This window comes from Dipodomys spectabilis, unplaced genomic scaffold, assembly GCF_019054845.1.
Source record: "Dipodomys spectabilis isolate Male_0828 unplaced genomic scaffold, ASM1905484v1 ptg000019l, whole genome shotgun sequence".
Taxonomy (NCBI): Eukaryota; Metazoa; Chordata; class Mammalia; order Rodentia; family Heteromyidae; genus Dipodomys; species Dipodomys spectabilis.
In genome coordinates, this window is record NW_024870696.1 from 8,256,561 (window position 1) to 8,277,514 (window position 20,954).

At 41.7% G+C, this 20,954-nt stretch overlaps 1 protein-coding gene and 1 pseudogene across 3 annotated transcripts in view; one reads left to right on the forward strand and one right to left on the reverse strand.

Annotated features, from left to right (window-relative positions):
* The window catches only part of Exo1 (exonuclease 1), a 31,405-nt gene extending 17,110 nt beyond the window's left edge, over window positions 1-14,295 (reverse strand). For 2 of the 3 annotated variants that reach the window (XM_042674688.1, XM_042674689.1), the window contains exons 1-8: window positions 13,936-14,295; window positions 12,813-12,986; window positions 9,728-9,847; window positions 8,897-9,020; window positions 7,419-7,556; window positions 4,154-4,366; window positions 931-1,118; window positions 137-233 (exon numbers count right to left, since the gene is read on the reverse strand). In XM_042674688.1, the coding sequence (XP_042530622.1) occupies window positions 137-233; window positions 931-1,118; window positions 4,154-4,366; window positions 7,419-7,556; window positions 8,897-9,020; window positions 9,728-9,847; window positions 12,813-12,973 (1,041 nt within the window). In that variant the 5' untranslated portion in view covers window positions 12,974-12,986; window positions 13,936-14,295. The remainder of the gene's footprint in view (window positions 1-136; window positions 234-930; window positions 1,119-4,153; window positions 4,367-7,418; window positions 7,557-8,896; window positions 9,021-9,727; window positions 9,848-12,812; window positions 12,987-13,935) is intronic. The other variant, XM_042674687.1, reaches the window with a different exon arrangement.
* On the forward strand, window positions 4,515-5,614 carry LOC122103731 (annotated as a pseudogene).
* Window positions 14,296-20,954: the final 6,659 nt, after the last annotated feature.

Genomic DNA, 20,954 nt, shown 5'->3' on the forward strand with positions numbered 1-20,954 from the left:
AGATGAGGCTGTTTCCAATGTGTGCTTGCACAGAGCATGGACACAGAACGTTTCAAAAATACTTAGTAAACAAAGATTTGCTTTAAATCACATATAACTAAAAAATGCTTTTCTATACCAGTACTTAAAATCTTACCGTAGTAATGTCTGGATTGTAGTCATCGATCTGTTCAAAAGTATTTATATCTTTATTTCCAAGTGCTATTTGAAGAGCTACTGCATCATCCACATACCTAGGTTGGTAAGATTAAGGAAAAATGTCTTTGTTGACAACCAAATGTTACTGTACTAAAATAGAAAATTATTTTCTATTGTCAAGAGAAGATCTTAAGAAGTTGAGGATTTAAATAAATCTTACTTACGTAAGTACTATTATAAACGACAGGTATAGTTTGCTGTCTCTATGTATCCTTGCAGGAGTTAGCCAACTTGTGACACAAAGCCCTGGGTCACCACTTTCTCCTCTTCAAAGGGAGATAGGAAAAAAGTCCTGTCTACCACTTAAGTAACTAAGAGCTCTATCTTAGTCCTTCCCAAGGCCACTGGCCATGAAGGCCATGGGAAGGCATTCTTTCAATGGTGCATTCACCTGCCCAGTACACCCCTCCATACCACAAGGAGTTCTCTCACATGCCACCTTGGGAATGTGCACCATAAGTAAATGACCTAGTGACTGTACCTGTCAAGTCAGTCAAAGTCATTACATGCTCAGCAGGTAAGCCTCAGGTTTACAAAAACCTAGTCTAAAATTTCACTAGCAAGATAATTTAAATGAGCAATCATGGTATTTTTACTATGACAGAGAAGCAAAAAATAATCTGCAAGTTTTTACTACCAGTATCCTTAGAAATATAATGGTTTTGTCCACCACCACTACTACTAATGAATAAAGAAGCATAAAGTTCAACCACAGTGGTTCATAAAGGATACTTCCCAGCGTAACTTAGTGTTTCAGGATCAACGTCATCTTCATAGGCGTTCAGAGGGACAAGTTTCCTTTGGACAGGATCAAAAACTAGCTGATAAAGGAAAGTATTATTGGCTCGAATAAATCCTTCGATGTAATCCTCTGGTACTGTTATATTCATCTTGAGATACTGGCCAATTTTCTTGATAACCTAATAATGGATATAAAAATATTTCATCTGCAATTAAAGATGCATCAACCTCAAGATTAACACTTTCACATTAGAGGAGAATGAGCAGAGACCATAAAAAACAAATTGCTTTTATCAACATAAAAAATTACTTTCATTAGTCAGGCACCAGTGGCTCATGCTTGTAATCCTAGCTTCTCAGGAAACAGATCTGGGGACCAATGTTTGAAGCCATTTTGAATTTCTTTTTTTTTTTTTTTTGGGTCCGGTCATGGGGCCTGAACTCAGGGCCTGGGCACTGTCCCTCAGCTCTTCAGCTCAAGGTTAGCACTCTACCACTTGAGCCACAGCGCCACTTCCGGCTTTTTTCTTTTTGCTTATATGGTGCTGAGGAATCGAACCCAGGGCCTCAGGCATGCAAGGCAAGCGCTCTACCACTGAGCCACCTTCCCAGCCCTGAAGCCATTTTGGTAGGAAAGTTCATGAGATACTCTGTAACCTCTCACCTCCAGAAGTGGAGGTGTAATTCAAGTAGTAGAGTGTTAGCCTTGAGCAAAACAACCAAAAGAAACAAAACCAAAGAAATAACTCAAAGTCCCAGGACATTCACACACATAACTACATATACATATACGTATACGTATACATGCACACACAACTAAAAAAAAAAAACCGGTATCAGCAAACACCCATATCATAGCATTTTAAATTCTCATTTTTTGGTTTTTCTCTTATTAACCCAAAAGACCCAAATTCAACCATGCATTAAGTTTGTTTCTAACCATGACATAAAAGTACATAATTCATCCTCAGGGTCTATTAAATCCAGAAAACAAAAAATAAATATGAAACCTAAAAACAAAATCTTAGTTTTTTGTTTTTTTTTTTTTGTCGGCCGTGGGGCTTGAACTCTGGGCCTGGGCGCTATCCCTCAGCTCTTCAGCTCAAGGCGAGCGCTCTACCAGTTGAGCTACAGCGCCACTTCCGGTTTTCTGGTGGTTTATTGGAGATAGGAGTCTCACGGTCTCTCCTGCCCGGGCTGGCTTTGAACCGCTATCCTCATATCTCAGCCTCCTGAGTAGCTAGGATTACAGGCGTGAGCCACCAGCACCCGGCTTAGTTTTTGTTTTTTGATAGTACTGGGTTTTTAATTCAGGACTTAGCGCTTGCTAAGCAAATGCTCTCTCCCTCTTTGCTTTCTTTTTCAAATAGTATCTCATATTTTGACCTAGCCTAAACTTAGCCTGTGATTATGTCTTCCCACTTATGTCTTCCACATAGCTGGGATTACAAAATCAAACCACCACACCCAGCTTTAGTAGGTGAGAGGGGGATCTCACTTTTTATCCAGACATGCCTCAAACCGCTATGCCCCCAATTGCTAGGCATGAGCCACTACACTTGGTTAGATCCTATTTTTAAAAGTCAACATTCTAATTTCTGTTACGATGGTCTCTTACGGCTGGAATACTAAACATCACCCAGTCACTGACTGCACAATGTTTTGATCTGTAACAGAGTGCTATACAAATATGGCCCTATAGACTATGCCGCACCATCATAATCTGTGTAACACAACCCCATCATTAAGCAACACGTAACTATATTACACTCACAGACAAAGGGAAGTTCTAGAGACCACAGACTAGTGAACCCTATTTCTTGACTCCCTTCTGGGCCTTTATCTATAACCTAGAGTTCAATTATACTCACTATATTTATCCCTGAAAACCCATGTTGAGTACTCTGTACTCTTGGAAATAGAATATGAAGTTTCTCCTCTGTAACTTTAAATGTTTTAAGAAAACTATCAAAGGGAGGTGGAGAATAAGCTTTATTACTTTTTTTCCTTTTAAGGTAAAGGTACCAGAGAAACTCTGGTAATGTTTGAGTTCCCCAGTGGATCTGTAATAGCTGATATCAAATGAGATGAATAGAAATATACAGGAGAATCTTGCAGTCTTTATGAAGTCATGTTTGATGTGCATTAAATGTATAACTCCTCTGATAAATTTTAAGTTTTGGAAAATATGGTTATTTTCATGCAAGTGTATATTTTATGTTAAAGTATATGTTTAGCCGGGCGCTGGTGGCTCACGCCTGTAATCCTAGCTACTCAGGAGGCTGAGATCTGAGGATCGCGGATCAAAGCCAGCCTGGGCAGGAGAGACCTTGAGACTCCTATCTCTAATAAACCACCAGAAAACCAGAAGTGGCACTGTAGCTCAAGTGGTAGAGCGCTCGCCTTGAGCTGAAGAGCTGAGGGACAGCGCCCAGGCCCAGAGTTCAAGCCCCATGACTGACCAAAAAAAACAAAAAACAAAAACAAAAAAAAAAGTATATGTTTATCCTTAAGTTTAAGTGAGTTAATTTTTTTTTTTTTGGTCCAGTTGTGGGGCATGAACTCTGGGCCTGAGCACTGTCCCTCAGCTCTTCAGCTCAAGGCTAGTGCCCTACCACCTGAGCCACAGCACCACTTCCGGTTTTTTTCTTTTTGCTTATGTGGTGCTGAGGAATCGAACCCAGGGCCTCAGGCATGCAAGGCAAGCGCTCTACCACTGAGCCAACTTCCCAGCCCCTAAGTGAGTTAATTTAAACTTTATTTTAATTTCTAATTTAGTGAATATAATTACCTATAATATGCATAAAAATTATTAAAATAAGCTTTTTTTTTTCTTTGCTGGTCCTGGGGCTTGATCTCTGGGCCTACAATCAGCTTTTAAAATCATAGAGATTTTTACACCAAAATATTTGAGAACTGCTACTACCCGACAATAGGACAAAAATCACAAGATTCTGAACTTAGCATTAATTCTATCCCAGTTCTTTGTCCTTAAATCTAGTCTTTATTTTAAAAATTACCATGAATTTGTTAGCTGCTGAAAAAATTGTCCTTGCAACATCTATTGGTTGTTAAAAGCAAAGTTCTAGCATTTTTGTCATTTTTCTCCTTGTAATAGCATTAACACAGACTTTTTATATCATTGAGTATTAAACTTTATCACCTAAACATCTGAATGCTTCAGAAATTGGTAGCTCTGGTAAGTCACTCTTACCTTTACAATATCTGGATTGTTAGCCAGTCTGAGTACTTTGCATGCCTTTGCCAATCCAATTCCACGCAGAGATGAGAGGTAGTCACAGCCTGAAAGAATACACATGTAACGAAATTTCTCTTCAGTGAATACATCTCCAAGCTGCTTGCACATTCCTAGCCGAGCCTGATCAATCTCTAGGCCATTTCCAAACTGGTCCATTTTTAAAATCACCTTCAAAAAGAGATGAAATTGTTAATATTTGTAGAGAGGTCACTTTGGTTCATCATTATCTAATCAACGGTTAATAATCTTAAGAAAATTTTCTCTTTCTGAAAATAGCACTGAGATCTAGGAGGCATAGACAGGCAGCTTGATTACTATGAAATCTGCAAGTAAACTGATGCACAGAGCTAGACTTACAAGGGATACAGCCAGGATCTGAGTGTCCCAAGTAGGATAAATAAAGCCCTTTTTCCACCTGTCTACCTTCACTGTAGAGCTGTCATGATAATAAATAGTAATACATACAAAAAGCACTTTGCCATATCTTATTTGACATTTTAAGGTAAATAATCTTTCCTCATTAATGAACTAATACACATTTATGGCATGAACACTGGGATACATTGAAACTCAAGAAAAAAGCAGAAACTGTCATGTCTCACTATCAGATCAGTTACTCCCTATTAACCTCTTGATATGGATACTTCTAGTCAGCTATGAACATATGGACACAATAAATATTATAGTTATTAATACTACAGTTTCATATCTTAATTTCTCCTCTTATTATCATACTAGAGTTTCCATATAGTTTTTATTTATTTTGGTAGTATGAAGGTTTGAACTTAGGGCTTTGCATATACTCAGCTTGCTTGCTTCAATGGTGAGCTACCATCTAAATCACACACCTAGCACTACTTTTTGCTGGTTATTTTAGAGATAGAAAATTAGTATCTTTTCTGCCCAGACTGGCTTTGAAACTTAATCGTTTGGCTCTCAGCCTCTTAGCTAGGATTCTTTCTCTCCATCCAGCCATCTTGGCTGCTGCTTCCAGTTGGGAGCCTTCTCGCATTTAAGACAGGAAGATGGTGGCCACACAGAAGACCAAAAGTCTCTAGAGTTGATCAAATCTAGACTCCAACTTGTTATGAAAAGTGGAAAGTATATGCTGGGTTACCAGCAGACTCTGAAGATGATGAGACCTGGCAAAAGGAAATTGGTTATCCTTGACCACAACTGCCCAGCCTTGAGGAAATCTGAAATAGAATATCATTCTGTTTGCCAAAACTGGTGTCCATCACTACACTGGCAATAATATTGAACCGGACATGGCACGTGAGAAATACTACAGAATATACACTGGCTATCATTGATATAGGTGATTCTGATATCATTAGAAGCATGCCAGAACATATTGGAGAAAAGTAAATAGTACATAATTCCTCTTTAATAAAACTTGCTAGAGCTGGTTTAAAACCAAAACAAAAAGTAGCTAGGATTATAGGTGGCAACTACTGGGGCTTAGCTCTGTTACAATTTTATAAATAATCTAAGTATCTATATAACATTCCATTAGTAAATAAATCCATTAATTTGCCTAACTTAATTGAAAAGTATCTAAGATATGTATCATCATTTTTTTTTTTGCTTTAACTCTGGGCCTGGGCACTGTCCCTCAGCTCTTCAGCTCAAGGCAAGCACTCTACTACTTGAGCCACAGAACCACTTCCAGTTTTCTGTTGGTTAAGTGGAGCTAAGAGTCTCATGGGCCTTCTTGCTGGGGTTAGCTTTGAACTGTGATGCTCAGATTTCTGCCTCCTGAGTAGCTAGCATTACAGGCATGAGCAACCAGTGCCTGGCTTGTATCAACATTTTCAAAAAAGTAAAATTTTAAGTGTGCTACCAAAAAATTTATAGACTAAGGATATAGTTCAGTGATTGAGCTCTTTCCTTGCATGTGTAAGGACATGGGTTCCATTCCAGAAGACAGGCAGGCAGGCAAGCAGGCAGTCAGGCAGGCAGGCAGGCAGGCAGGAAGGCAGGCAGGCAGGCAGGCAGGCAGGAAGGCAGGCAGGCAGGCAGACAGACAGACAAACCAGACAGACAAGACAAACAAGAAGTGGGGGGGGGGGGGAGAGGGAGGCAGGGAAGGAGGGAGGGAGGGAAGGAGGGAGAAAAAGTTTTAAAACTTTTTCACAAGAAATGGTAAGGAAGTTTTAAAACAAAATTTTCACAGGAAATGGAAACTTTTTCACAGGAAATGGAAAGAATGAAGGAACAAATGAAAGAAAAAAAGAAAGGAAGAAGAGAAAGGAAAGGAAAAGGGAAAGGGCTTACTCTAATAAAGTAGTCAGGTCACTTAACATGAAGCTGCAAACCTTTCTGCATATTTTACATAATAACAAATATTGCTTAGGCAAATGAACACTTAATAGATACAAATTGAAGCTATTAAATAAAATACTGCAGGAATAATTTTAGTTCCTTGTTTTACTGCTTTAAAATTTTGTTTTTGTTTTTTTAAATTTTGAATTAGCAGGGCGCCTGTAATCCTAGCTACTCAGGAGGCTGAGATCTAAGGATTACGGTTCAAAGCCAGCCTGAACAGGAAACTCCATGAGACTTTTTTTTTTTTTTGGGTCCGGTTGTGGGGCCTGAACTCTGGGCCTGGGCGCTGTCCCTCAAGTCTTCAGCTCAAGGCTAGCGCTCTACCACTTGAGCCACAGCGCCACTTCCGGCTTTTTTCTTTTTGCTTATGTGATGCTGAGGAATCGAACCCAGGGGCTCAGGCATGCAAGGCAAGCGCTCTACCACTGAGCCACCTTCCCACCCCTCCATGAGACTCTTATCTCCAATAAACCACCAGAAAACTGGAAGTGGCACTATGGCTCTAGTGAGAGGGCTCACCTTGATCTGAAGAGCTCAAGGACAGCACCTAGGTCCAGAGAGTTCAAGCCCCACAACCAACTAAAACTAAAACTGTTATTATAAATGTAATAGAGGGAATACATTTATGTAAGTCAGAATACATCTTTTGGACAATGTCACCTGCTCAAATTATAGTTAGTACAAAGTCTTGCCATGTAGCCCGGGCTAGCCTGGAACTCACTATCCTCCTGTTCACCCCCCAAGTGCTGAAACTGTAGGCATGTCCAGATAATTTAACATAACTTCTATCCACATAGAAAAGATAGGGGTGAGGCATAGAGGCAGAACACCTGCCTATCACATACAAGTTCCTGAGTTAAAAAATTAGGATGTAGTAATTTCAGGCGAATACCTTCTTACAGCCAAATGCTAAAAGATCAGAGTCTTCTGTAATGACCGCTTGTACAATGCCAGCTTTGTTAAGATAGGCCAACTGAGCATCCGCTTCATATGGAGCCACAAGGCAATCAACTCCCTGAGACCGGGCAGCCTGCGAGAGAGACCACAGTAAACCTTCAGCACAGCACCCACGGGGCCCCGAACAAGATCTGCAGCAGGCTCATTTTACAACTAGCCTCACTGTGACTTGCTGGCCTCTTTAAGTTTCCTATTTTTTGGTTATAGCAAAGTTCATACCAATCACACAGCCATTAAGCAAAGTCTTAAAAAAAAAACCAAGAACACAAAAAACAAACCAGCCAATAAATATAAAGACAAACTGCTACATATTCCAAAATGGGAAAATGCCTGAGCCACAAATAAAATTAGTTCAAATCATAAAAAACGACCATTTTAAGAATGGCTCTGTTACCATAGTATACAGACATTGGAGTTTTGCATATATTTTCCCATTAGAGGCATTCATAAAAATATATACACTAAATTCTATTTTAAAATCAGGGGAAATACTTTTAGAACAATTGCTTATCAGGAATCTGAAAACAAATTTCTTGTTCCAAATTCTGGGTATTTGCATCCAAGGCCCAAGGAACTCCCTCAGGAAGTTAAGGAAAGGCAAAAAAGAATGAAGATGCTACTACTGTTAGGTTTTTGTGACCACATAGAGTCCGCTGTTTTTCTCCTGTCCTTTTCTTTTATAGCAATGTCCTCCTCGCAGGCACTAGTGACTCATGCCTATAATCCTATTTACTCAGGTGGCTGAGATCTGAGGACCACAAGTATGAAGCCAGCCCCAGCAGCAAGAAAATCTGAGACTCTTATCTCCAATTAATTACCCCAAAACCAAAGTGCAGCTGTGGCTCAAAGTGGGCACGCTAGCCTTGAGGAAAAACAAAAAACAAAAAAACTCAAGGACAGTGTCTAGGCCTATTTCAGGCTCCACAACTGACAAATAAAAAATAAATAAGAGAATTTCAGTTCTTGTTTTAGGTTAGAAACTGGATGGCAGGACTGAATGCTAAAAAAGTTGAGCCCCACCCCCTTTAAAACTACACTTGTACTAATCATAATGAACAAGCCTAGCCAAGGGATAACTCGGGAGTGAGAGCGCAGACCATCGACACTAAGATTTAGGGTGACGAGGAAAGAAGTATCTAAGTAGGAACTGATTAAGAGGCGTGCAAACCTCTGAGAATCTGTCCTTCTCTAAGGAACAACACACGGGTGGAGTTTATCGATACACATTCCTTACCTCAAAAGAGCCTTACTTATCGTTTTAGAATTTCTCCTCTGGAAACTATTGGGACTCTTCTGCCTCTACTCTATTTGAGGTTAGATCAATTTTCCTCCGATGATTTCCTTGCCCTTCCATAAATAAACAGCTTATGTGAACTTAATCGTCTGTTGCAGCTTTCCTTTTCATTGGCTTACTTTGATTACTTTGTGGGCCATAGCATGTGTGATGTTGACGGCACGGGTAAAACATTCTCGGGCTTCTGAGACTTTCCCCTCACGAAGAAGCTGCTTTCCCTTAAGAAGATTGCTTTGTCGTCTTCTGCAAGGGAAGAATATCTCTCTTTAATGTATAAGAAATTACAGAAACTGATTTAAAAAAAAATCACAAAACAAAACTGTAATTAATGTCATGTTGCTAGAATGAAGACAATTGATTCATTTGAAAATGAATATACATTAGATGCTTGGAAATATTAACCCAGATCCTATGGGATTCTAGACAAAAAGAACAAGTGATTCATGACATTTACATTTGTGTGCACGCACGTTTACTGTCAGACTTCTACAACAATGCATAATGTCAAAACAAAGTGAATAGCTAATTTATTTTATTTTATTTTTTGGTCGGTCATGGGGCTTGAACTCTAGGCTTGGGCGCTGTCCCTGCGCTCTTCAGCTCAAGGCGAGCACTCTTGAGTGCTTGAGCCACAGTGCCACTTCCAGTTTTCTAGTGGTTTATTGGAGATAAGAATTTCACAAACTTTCCTGCCCAGGCTGGCTTTGAACCGCGATCCTTAGATCTCAGCCTCCTTAGTAGCTAGGATTACAGGCATGAGCCACCAGCGCCCGGCTAGCTAATATATTTTAAAGGCTGCAATAATCTAACACAAACACTAAAGGAAATCTGTTCATGTAATAGGCTATAAACACATTTCAAAAAATTAAGACTTTAAAAACTTGGTATTATTTGGCCTGTAGTATCTGGCCTTAGCACAATGAAGTTAGATGTTAATCAAACCAACTTACTCTCTTCTAGATCTTTCCACTTCCTTTTTAGAAGGTAAAGTACATCCATCAAATATAAGAATAGGCTTGATCCCATGAGACAGTAGCATATTTACGAATTTCATACAAAATCCTACATACCTACATGGAAAAAGAAAAAAGAAAAAAACAAATTTAAGAGCTTTGCATCTCAATATTTTAAGAACAGATGAGACAGTTTGGGGAAAGTATTTCGTTTTGTATTTTAAAACCTTCTCACAGGAAATGAAAACTTTAACTTAGACCTGGGTTCACATCCATCTTTTATGATCCTCCAAGCCTTGATTTCTGCATCTATGAAATAGAAGGGTTTGAAATCCTTTCTGATTCTTTTTTTTTTCTTTTGGTCAGTCATGGGGCTTAAACTCTGGGCCTGGGCGCTGTCCTTGAGCTCTTCAGCTCAAGGCAAGCGCTCTACTACTTGAGCCACAATGCCACTTCTGGTTTTCGGTGGTTAATTGGAGATAAGAGTCTCACAGACTTTCCTGCCTGGGCTGGCTTTGAACCACAATCCTCAGATCTCAGCCTCCTGAGTAGCTAGGATTACAGGCGTGAGCTACCAGCATCCAGCTTGATTCTGATATTTTTATTGTTCCAAATCTACTGAAAACCTGAAAGAATAATAAACACTTGATTTTTCCAATAATATGCTATCATAAACAGGAAATTTAACAGTGACACAATAGTATTACCTAATAGTCTACACAAAGAATTTGTCTAGCTGGATGTGGTGGCTAGCGCCTACAATCCTAGTTACTTGGGAAGTAGAAGTTAGGGGAATCTGTTTGAGGCATGGGCATCAAAGTTTGTAAGACTCCATTTACACCAAGAGCTGGGTGGCATGTGTTTGTCATCTCCAGTGATGGGAGTTGTACAAGTAGAAGGATGGCAGTCCAGGGAGCTTGGGCATAAAGCAAGACTCTATCTTGAAAATAGCAAATACAAAAAAAGGCCCAGGCTGGGAAGGTGGCTCAGTGGTAGAGCGCTTGCCTTGCATGCCTGAGGCCCTGGGTTCGATTCCTCAGCACCACATAAGCAAAAAGAAAAAAGCTGGGAGTGGCGCTGGGGCTCAAGTGGTAGAGCACTAGCCTTGAGCTGAAGAGCTGAGGGACAGTGCCCAGGCCCAGAGTTCAGGCCCCACGACCGGACCCAAAAAAAAAAGGTATGGCACAAGTGACAGAGTGCCTGACAAGGCCTTTGTTGAAAGTTCCAAATATTTCTTTTACTTCAATGAACATTTACTAAACACCTACTATAGGGAAAGTACTGTGGATTCCATTGCTTGCCTTGTAATGATGAAGGCTATTACCTGTATTATTAACAACTCTTCTAATCAGTCAAAAATCAGAATTACACCAAAAAAACTGAAGAAATTCGCAGGAAGAAAATATCAAAAAACACTCAAAGTAGCAATGAAAAACTTGTAGTCTAGCTACAGTTGCTAGTTTGTTCAAAGTACTAGTAGAAACAAAATTACTTTCAATGCATTTTCTTAGACGAGATAGTCCAGCAGGTGCTTAGCATCCATGAAGCCCTTTCATTCCCAGCACCTCCCATCGCCACATTTCAGCAGCTAGAGTGGAAGAAGAACCCAGTCTCCTCAGATGCTACAAATATTATTGTTACAGGTACTTTTGACTTTGTTAACTTGACAGGCCTCAAAGGCCCAAACATTTGTTTAGTCCATGACTAGACCTTTTCCTGAAAACAAGCAGGATTAACATAATTTACCTACTTGGTCTTATGTTTAAGTAAATCATGTTAAGATCTGTGAGTTTTCCCTCCAAGAAATAAATTACATATTGTGAAAGAAAACAAATCATCATACTGACTAAATCTCTGTGAAAATATCTGTCAAGAAATTATTCTTAATACTTCTACTTGAACAATAGAGGGCATTAGCCTAGTCAACCTGCCTCAAATGACGTCACATGGCTGAGAATGGATGTCAGCATGGACTGTAAGTTGAAAGAAGTCAGAATATACTATTCTTGTGCTTCATTTTGGCAACATTTAGCAGTGTGTTGACTGTACCCAAAAATCATTATGGATTTTTCAAACCATTGTCAAAATGCTTATCTTAGGTGAAGATTAAAGTTGATACTGGGAGCCAGCATCTATCTATTCAGGAGGCTGAGATCTGAGGATCATGATTCTAACTAGACAGCAGGAAAGTTCATGAGACTCTTACCTCCAACTAACCAGCAAAAAGCCAGAAGTAGAGCTGTGGCTCAAATGGTAGAGCACCACCCTTGGGTGAGAAAACTAAGGGACCGTGCTCAGGCCATAAGTTCAAGCCATAGCACCTGCACAAAAATAAACAGAAAAAGAGGGGGGGGGGGATAGGGAGGGAGGGAGGGAGGGAGGGAGGTAAAAAGAGAGAAAGAGAAAAAGAGAAAGAGGAAAGCAGGAAGGAAGGAAGGAAGATTAGTTGATAATTCTTCATCTTTCTCCATTACTGTCCTGATATTTTGGCTTATTACTAAGAATAAAAATCCTATATCATAGAAAGATGTGTAGAAATATTTTTTTTTGGGGGGGGGGGGGCCGGTCGTGGGGCCTGAACTCTGGGCCTGGGCACTGTCCCTCAGCTCCTTCAGCTCAAGGCTAGCGCTCTACCACTTGAGCCACAGCACCACTTCCGGCTTTTTTTCTTTTTGCTTATGTGGTGCTGAGGAATCGAACCCAGTGCCTCATGCATGCAAGGCAAGGGCTCTACCATTGAGCCACCTTCCCAGCCCAGATGTGTAGAAATATTCTAAAGCACACATTCTCATTTCTTAATAAACATCTAGAATTGAAGGAGAACAACCCATTTATGAGAAAAAGTCTTTTTTTTGGCCAGTCCTGGGGCTTGAACTCAGGACCTAGGCACTGTCCCTGAGTTTCTTTTGCTCAAGGACAGCACTCTATCACTTGAGCCACAGCATAATTTCCGGCTTTTTCTTTTTATGTGGTACTGAGGAATTGAATTGAGGGCTTCATGCATGCTAGGCAATCACTAAGCCACCTTCCCAGCCCCAAACAGTCATTCTTAATCCCAAAGAATTATCATATCCAACCTTACCTATCAGTAGGTTCACCTTTGGCTAGCTTTTCAGCACATGCAATAGCTCCTTTGTGAAGCCAGCAATAGGTATCCACAGCTACTACCTGCCCTTTATACTTCCGCACATGGATAGGTTCAGAAGCTTCTTTGATGAACTGTAGCAATCCTTGTATCCCCATAGTGCCAAACTAACTACATGATATGAAAGGGAAAATAGCAATATTTAAAGCAAAATATATTTACTAAAAAGTGTTACGCAGTTTAAATTACTACACAGAAACTTATTATTTAATCTAATATCAAATTACTACACAGAAACTGTTATTTAATCTAATATCAATGTCAGTTTCCATAGCCTAGATGTTATATTAATCATGAACACTACCTTAATGCCACCTAATAGTTGCTTAATGTATTTTTTTCAGCAATCTGATGGTTTTATTAAACATTTGAGAAACTCAGTGCCAGAAATTAAAAGTGTAACCATTGGTCCAAAGTGCTTTTACTTAGAATCATAATGTGTGCTTCAAGTTATTAACACAGGGATTCTACAAAAATTAGAATCTCCTCTTTCTTCGACAAGGCATAAGTTTAAAAAAAAAATCTATGGGAGTGGGGAGTAAAGGAGGTGCAGAAAGGGAGGGAGTGAGGGAGGGTGAACAAATGCAATTATGATGTTCAGTTATACTACATGGAAAATGATCTATGTAACTTATGGGCAGGGATGGGGGGGGGGGGGTGAGAAACTGGGGGAAAGTAGAAGGGGTGACATTACTCCCAAAAAGAAATGTACTCATTACTTCACCCATGAAATGGTAGCCCCTCTGTACAACACCCTATTAATAAAATTATTGCATCAAAATGCCATCATACAAAGTTACACAGAGATACAACCTCAGAAATTTGTAGAAAAGCAAGTAGTTCAACTGACAATAAACAGAATCACAGAATCGCAGGAATGGACTTTTACTGTTTGAGGACTGAAATGTATTACCATCCAAGTAATGGATATTTTCTAATACTTGGTGATAATGCCTCAGGACACTTTGAAAATCGATCCCAGAGACCTGGGAAACTGTTGCTGTGCAAAGTTCCAAGAAAAACGATTGGAAATCACAGGTTCAGAGGAAGCCAATCTTACCCCTGGAGACACAACAGGAAGCACTGATGCTCAGGTCCAGCAGTTCTCAAGTTTCGGGATTCACAAGTTTTCAGCTCCCAGTTCCAGAGGTGTAGGAGGTGGCTGGATTTTACACATGCAGGCAATTCGGATGCACGTGATCCTCAAGCCACAGTCCGAGAAAACCAATTAGTCCACTACCTTTGCGATAATACACCTCCTAACAAGGTATTTGTTCACGCTGAGGAAAATGGACATACTATGTGTTTGGTGAAACTTGGGTCCGTTTCTTCTAGGCCAACTAAATATTCTCGAGTAATTATCTCCTCTTCAGCACCGAAAGAGCGAGTGAGCGCCATGTGGCACAGATCAGCTCCAGGCGATCACTCGTAGCGACCACAGCAGCCACTTTCCAGCCGGGGATGTGCGGGGCGAGGGCGGCCCCAGCCGGGGATGCGCGGGGCGAGGCGGCCCCAGCCGGGGATGCGCGGGGCGAGGGCGGCCCCAGCCGGGGATGCGCGGGCGAGGCGGCACGCCGGGTCCGGACGCCGTGTTCCCTCGGGCCTACAGCAACGAAAACGTGTGATCGTCACCCACCTGCCAGTGTGGGGCCTGCGGGTGGCAGCGAGCGGCCGGCTTCGGCGGGAAGGCGGGAGAAGTTCCCGCGGAATCACGTCCCGCACGGGGCCCTGGGGCTGGGGGCTGTCCCGCAGGCCCGGGAGGACCGCGCCACTAGGCTCCCGTCCTCCCCGAGCCCCGGATTCTGCGCGGAGGGACACGCGACGGCGAGCGGGACCCCGCGGGGACCGGCGGGAGCCCCCGCTTCAGACCCCACACCCTTCGCTTTCCGGGAAGCCCTTTCTCCACACGATGGAGGGAGACCCCCCCCCTGAAAACCGCTCGCGACTTCCCTCACTCACTTGGGCCAGAGCAACCAGGCCGGAATCGCGGCGCCCAGGTACCTCCGAAGCGGCTCTGCACCCCAAAACGCCAAGTCCATTCAATTTGCGCGGGATCGCTGTGCCCCACCCACCGGAAGTGACGCCAACACGCACGCTGCGACGCCGATCTCTCTCTCCCACCCCCATTCCCCCGTTCATCAGTTTTGAGCCTTCTGTGTCGCTAATTCTGTTGCTTCCCGAGCTAAGGCGTCGCTGTCTCTGTCCGCTAAAACCATTCGCAGTTCTGTGAAGAGGGGAACGGTCCAGAGAAACGAGACTGGAGAAGGGAACCGGAAGTTGGAAGTGTGCCACTCTCCCTGAGCCTTCTGGGAATTGTAGTTCTCTGCACCTCAGAGCTGGCAGCGTGAACAGCGCTGCCCCGCGGTAGAGGTGATTTTTGTTGATTTAAACCTCTCCAGAGAGCCCCGCTGAAATCAGTGTCCAGGGCTACTCACCCCTCACATTTCTACATTCCCTTTGAAATGGCCAGTTACTTCCGTGAGGAATAGTGTGATGATTAGCATCTGTCGGTGCTTTATGTAGTAGTGCTGATTGTTTTACTTTTAAATAACCAAACAATAAAACGATCCTGTGGTGCCCACACTTTAAAGACACTTTGGACGTAAGCGGCCACTGGCAGTTTGCGGGGGGCGAGGCGGCATGCGGAGAAGTTCTGATAATGTTACTAAGGAAAAGACGAAATCGTCGTGCCGACTTCACTCGCTTTTCATTTACTTTGTGTCAGCCCGAACTCTGGACCTGGGCGCTGTCCCTCAGCTCTTCAGCTCAAGGCTCCTGCTCTACCACTGGAGCCACAGCGCCCCTGACAGTTTTCTCATGGTTAATTGGTGATGAGTCTCATGCACTTTCCTGCCCGGGCTGGCTTTGAACCGCGATCCTGAGATCTCAGGCTCCTGAATAGCTAGGATTACAGGCGTGAGCCACCGGTTCATTTACTTTTTTAAAAAATCACTAATGTTTTAAGCCATCTGAAAAAGACAAAGCTAGTCTTTGTATTTTGATCTTTGTAATACAAAGCTGGTCTCTCACTAGTTTTGCCATAAAAGACACCTCTGACTGTAGAAGCATCTGTTGTTCAAAGACTGTTGTCCAGACAGCTATCATCTCTTTTCCCCTCCCAAGAACAGTTTTTTTTTTTTTTTTTTAATCTATCCCCTAGGTTTCCAGGGAACAGAATGGCCCTTGTTCTCGGAGGAAAAGATGCTCCTTTCTTTCCTGAAAACTAACTGCAAAATTAAACACTCCTAGGAAAAGGAACTCTAAAGACACAAACCTTGAGACTTCTCCAGAATTACAGAGTCCAGAACAGCTAATGATCTCCATAAATGCTACAAGCTGTGTGAGTGTATCATAAAAGCAACTCTGTGGACATTTGTAACTACCCTATTTCACATGCCTTCCCACAAATCCCTGTGTAAGTCTTGCGCTTGCACTTCGGAGACAAGATGGTCATTGTTGGTCAGGTCGTGCGTCTTTGATTAGAAGTAAATCTTGTTGTCTTTCCCCAACAACTAGTCCTGAGTAACTGGCCTTCAAGTGGCAGGCAGGGAACAGGGTTTCATCGTTTCAGAGCTTGCTCAATATCCTCTTTTCTTTGGAATGTTGTAGAGGGATAGAAATGGGACAGAACCTTAGACTAGATCTTGAGGTATGTTTAAAACTCAGAGGTCAACGGGAAGGATAATTTAAACTCGGTGCAAGGAGAGGAAGAGGAAAATATGAACACATTGTTAACCATGCTTCCTTTATTTTTTTATTTTAAATACCTTTTTACATAGTTCTCTCAGGCTGCTTTTAAAGCCTTTTCACAATTTGCCCAAATCTATAGTGAAATATATTACCTTAAAATTGTTGGAAAACCTGCTAGTTTTGAAGAATATGTTTGAGGGGCCAGGGGAATCTCCCTAGCTGTAATCTTTGCATCTGAAATTAGAAAGGAGAACAGAAAAGTCATTTTTGAATGGCTCTTGGAAACCTCACCCTGTAGCAGCCTGGGGAAGACTCTAAGGGAGGGTGGGGGATTAGTTTTAAACTTCAATAGGTCAAAGAGAACTTAAAGCAAGGGGAAATGTGCTTGTAGAGAAGCTGTTCTTAAAGTCACTAGCCTACTCAATTCTAGTAATTGCTTTAATGCTTTGAGACATACAAAAATATACCATATGTGGGAGTGTTGGGAATTCAGAGATTTAAAAAAAAATAAGGTCCCATTCCTGCTACTTCAAATCCATCATGAAACTTAATAAGCTATTGACTACATACACCCTGTATGTTTATTTTCTTCCTTCCCAAATTTTCCCAACTAGCTTCTTGAGTTCGGGTTTTGAAGGCTGAACTTTAAAAAGAAAATAATAGGTTAGAAAGTTCACTCACTCTAAATTTAAAATTACTTCCTAATTTTAAATAGTCTCTTTTTCTCATGGAAGAGTGCCAGTCCTGGGGCTTGAACTCTGGGTGCTGTTCCAGAGCAGTTTTTCTCAAGGCTAGCATTCTACCATTGGAACTATAGATCTACTTCCAGGTTTTGGTGTTATCAGAGATAAGAGTCTTAAGGACTTTCCTACCCCCTCAGGCTTCGAGCTGTGATAATCAGATCTTAGACTGCTGAGTAATAGGATTACAGATGTGAGCCATTGGTGCTCAGCTGGTCTCTCCTAATTTTATTTTTATTTTTTTCTGGTACTGGGGCTTGAATCTCAGAGTCTAGGTGCTGTCCCTGAGCTGCTTTTTCTCAAGGCTAGCACTCTGCCACTTGAGCCACAGCACCACTTCTGGATTTTTCTGAGTAATTTATTGGAGATAAGAGTCTCATGGACTTTCTTGCATGGGCTGGCTTCACCACTGGCCATCAACACTCTGCTAGCCTCTCCTTTTTTTTTTTAATCAGCTGACAATAGCAACTATCCTCTGTGTAATGTCTCTATATACTCACACTTCTGAAATATACAGCTGGTAACAAAATTTATATTTTAGAGAAACTACCATAATTATGTGGCACTTATGTGGGACTTTTTACATTATTATTATTTATTTTATTTATTTATTTATTTTGCCGGTGTGGGGCCTGAACTCTGGGCCTGGGCGCTGTCCCTGAGCTCTTGAGCTCAATGCTAGCTCTACCACTTGAGCCACAGCACCACTTCCAGCTTTTTATTTATGTGGTGCAGAGAAATAGAACCCAGGGTCTCATGCATGCAAGGCAAGCACTCTACCACTGAGTCACCTTCCCAGCCCTTATGTGGGACTTAATATCACCATTAACATCATCTGTCTATCTAAATAACAAGTTTTATTTTGGCAGCCCTGAATTATAACACTTAATGTTTCCACTTTGTTACCTTTCACATACTGAATATTTAGCAGTCATATCAGTAAAGTCTTTACATTTTTATCCTACTTTTACAAGTGAAACAAAGGGAAGTGTGAAAAGATTTGAACTCAGTGTGGCTTGGCTCCAGAGTCTGTACTTTGAACTACTAGGCACAGTTACCATTTAGAGATAGAAATGTGTCATTAATATGTTCAAAGTTATCTGTTTACTGTTCTCTTTTATAATGATATGTTTTTTAAAACATAATTTTAGAAGAGGAAAGAAACAAACAACTTTTATTTAGAATCTGACATGTCTTTTTCCCCCTCGTGCATTTCTCAAAATAGTTCGAGAAGATAGCTATCAGTGCCCCATTTACAGAAGAAAAACTGAAGCAGAGAGAAATAGGATATCTTGTTATGAACCTAAGGCTATTTCAGGATGCGATACAAGTGTGATTCAAACTACATCTGTCTGTCCAAAAGCCTGTGTTCTTCACTATGACACAGGGGACTGATATTACCCAGGGAATCCTGAGTATCTCAGGAGAAGGAGGAGCACAGATTTTCAGTTTTTGGAAGGCTGAAATGGGACTGTGGAATTAGGAAGACAGGGACACAATTCCAGTGGAGACCTGAGAGATTCTTCTGTAGCACTGGACCACTTTTACTCAACATTCTATCAGAGAAATATGTACATATTACTAAGAGAATCCATAATCATTTTTCTTTTTCATTCATATGTAGAATTCAATATGTAAATGGAAGTTTATTCCTTCTACTATTGATAGAGATCTGAGTTGCTCTCTGGTTGTGTGCATATGTGCCCATCCTGGGGCTTGAACTCAAGCCTGGTTGCTATCCCTGAGCTTCTTTTGCTCAAGGCTAGGAGCTCTACCACTTGAGCCACAGCTCCACTTCCTGCTTTTTTGGTAGTTAACTGGAAATAAGAATTCCACAGTTTTTCCTGCCAGGATGACTTTGAACCATAATCCTCAGATCTCAGTCTCTGGAGTAGCTATGATTACAATTGGAAAAATGTAGGAGAAAGGAAAAGGAATAGGCCCGGGCTCGACCGTCAACAGATGAGGACTTTTAATGAGGAACAGCAAGGGGCACAGGTTTGGAGGGTTTGGAGGTTGTGTCAGCGAGTTGGAACAGGAGCTGGGTTTTTTTTTTTTTTTTTTGTCGGTCGTGGGGCTTGAACTCTGGGCCTGGGCGTTGTCCCTCAGCTCTTCAACTCAAGGCGAGCGCTCTACCACTTGAGCTACAGCGCCACTTCCAGGAGCTGGGTTTTTATATAAGGTCTTAGTAAGGAAACAGGGGTTAATGAAAGGCTGCTGGGTTAAAGGGAGATGGGGGCTTTTCAGTTCGGCTGAATGGATGTTTACAGCTGGGCTTAGGTGGATTGCCCTGCCAGCACATCAAACAAGTTCGCACATACCTAAGATTTTGCCTGGCATCTGTATGGGCTTGGGAGAACAGGGTGGGGGATCAATCTTTCATATTCCATCTTTAGATACATAAAATGAACCGGCCAAGAGGGGACAGGCAAGTCCTTCATATAGGATCTTTGGATACATTAAAAGCATTGGGCTGAGAAGGGAATAACATGGAGTTATGAGAACAATGCAGATTCCCATAATTTGGAACCCTAAAGGAGTATAAAAAGAGGAGGGACATCCGTGATCTTTTCTGGCTACTTCCTGCTGGCATGGGGGCACCGAGGAGTTACTGGGGCTGTGGTCATCTGGGTCCAGATCTGCACTGGGCAGAGTAGAGTGGTATAAGTGAAGCCTATGGTTGTCTGCAGTAATAGGATGGCCTTGACTTGCTCCCAGGTTTTGAGTGAGAGCTATTATCCTGTTAAAGAGAATCTTGTGAAAGGTGAGCTCAAGCAAAAGGCTGACAAGGTGGCAGGACTGGTTGATATCAATGCTCATCCTGGGCACATGCCAGAAAAGTTCCATTTGCAGCACAGTCCCAGTTGTGGCCTCTTACAGGGAAGGAAGAATAACTGGACTAGGGGCAGGAAAGGAGGTGGGGTTTTGCCTGGCATCTGTATGCACCTGGGAGAATAGAGTGGGGAATCAATCCTTCATATTCCATCTTTAGATACATAAAATGGTTGGGCCAAGAGGGGAGAAGCAAATCCTTCAGTTATAGGCATGAGCTACCAACACCTTGCTTGCTTCCAGATTTTGCCTACTATTAATAATGGATCTGCTTTCTAATCCTAGTCTTCCAAGCTCACTTAACGTGAGCTTACTGCAGATGAGGACAGGTTTTCTGTTATCATAGCCAAGTGTAATAATCTGTTTTCAATTGCTTTAGCAAAACACGTAGGTCTGAGTAACTTATAAAGAAAAGTTTTCTTATCCCACAATTTTGGAAATGCAATACCATGTTGCCTGTTTCTCTGTGGCCCCAAGGAGGTCCTTTTAGTTACATTACAGTATGGCAGATGAGATCATAGCTGGAGTCCATTCAAGAGGGAGAGATCAGATAGACAGAAAGCCAGAGAGTAGAGAGTGGCCTGTCTTGTTCTTCTGCAACAAATCACTGTCACTCGAAGTAGCTTGGACAACAGAAGAACTACATTATTCCCTACCCATGGCAGCATCTATAATGACTTAGATTAAACTCTACCTTTTAAAGGTTCCACGACTTCTTGAACACCTCCACACTGGAAAATAAGCTTCCCACACATGATTCCAACCTCACCCACATCATAGCATTAGGCTCATTCTGCATCTTTACATGAGATCGTTA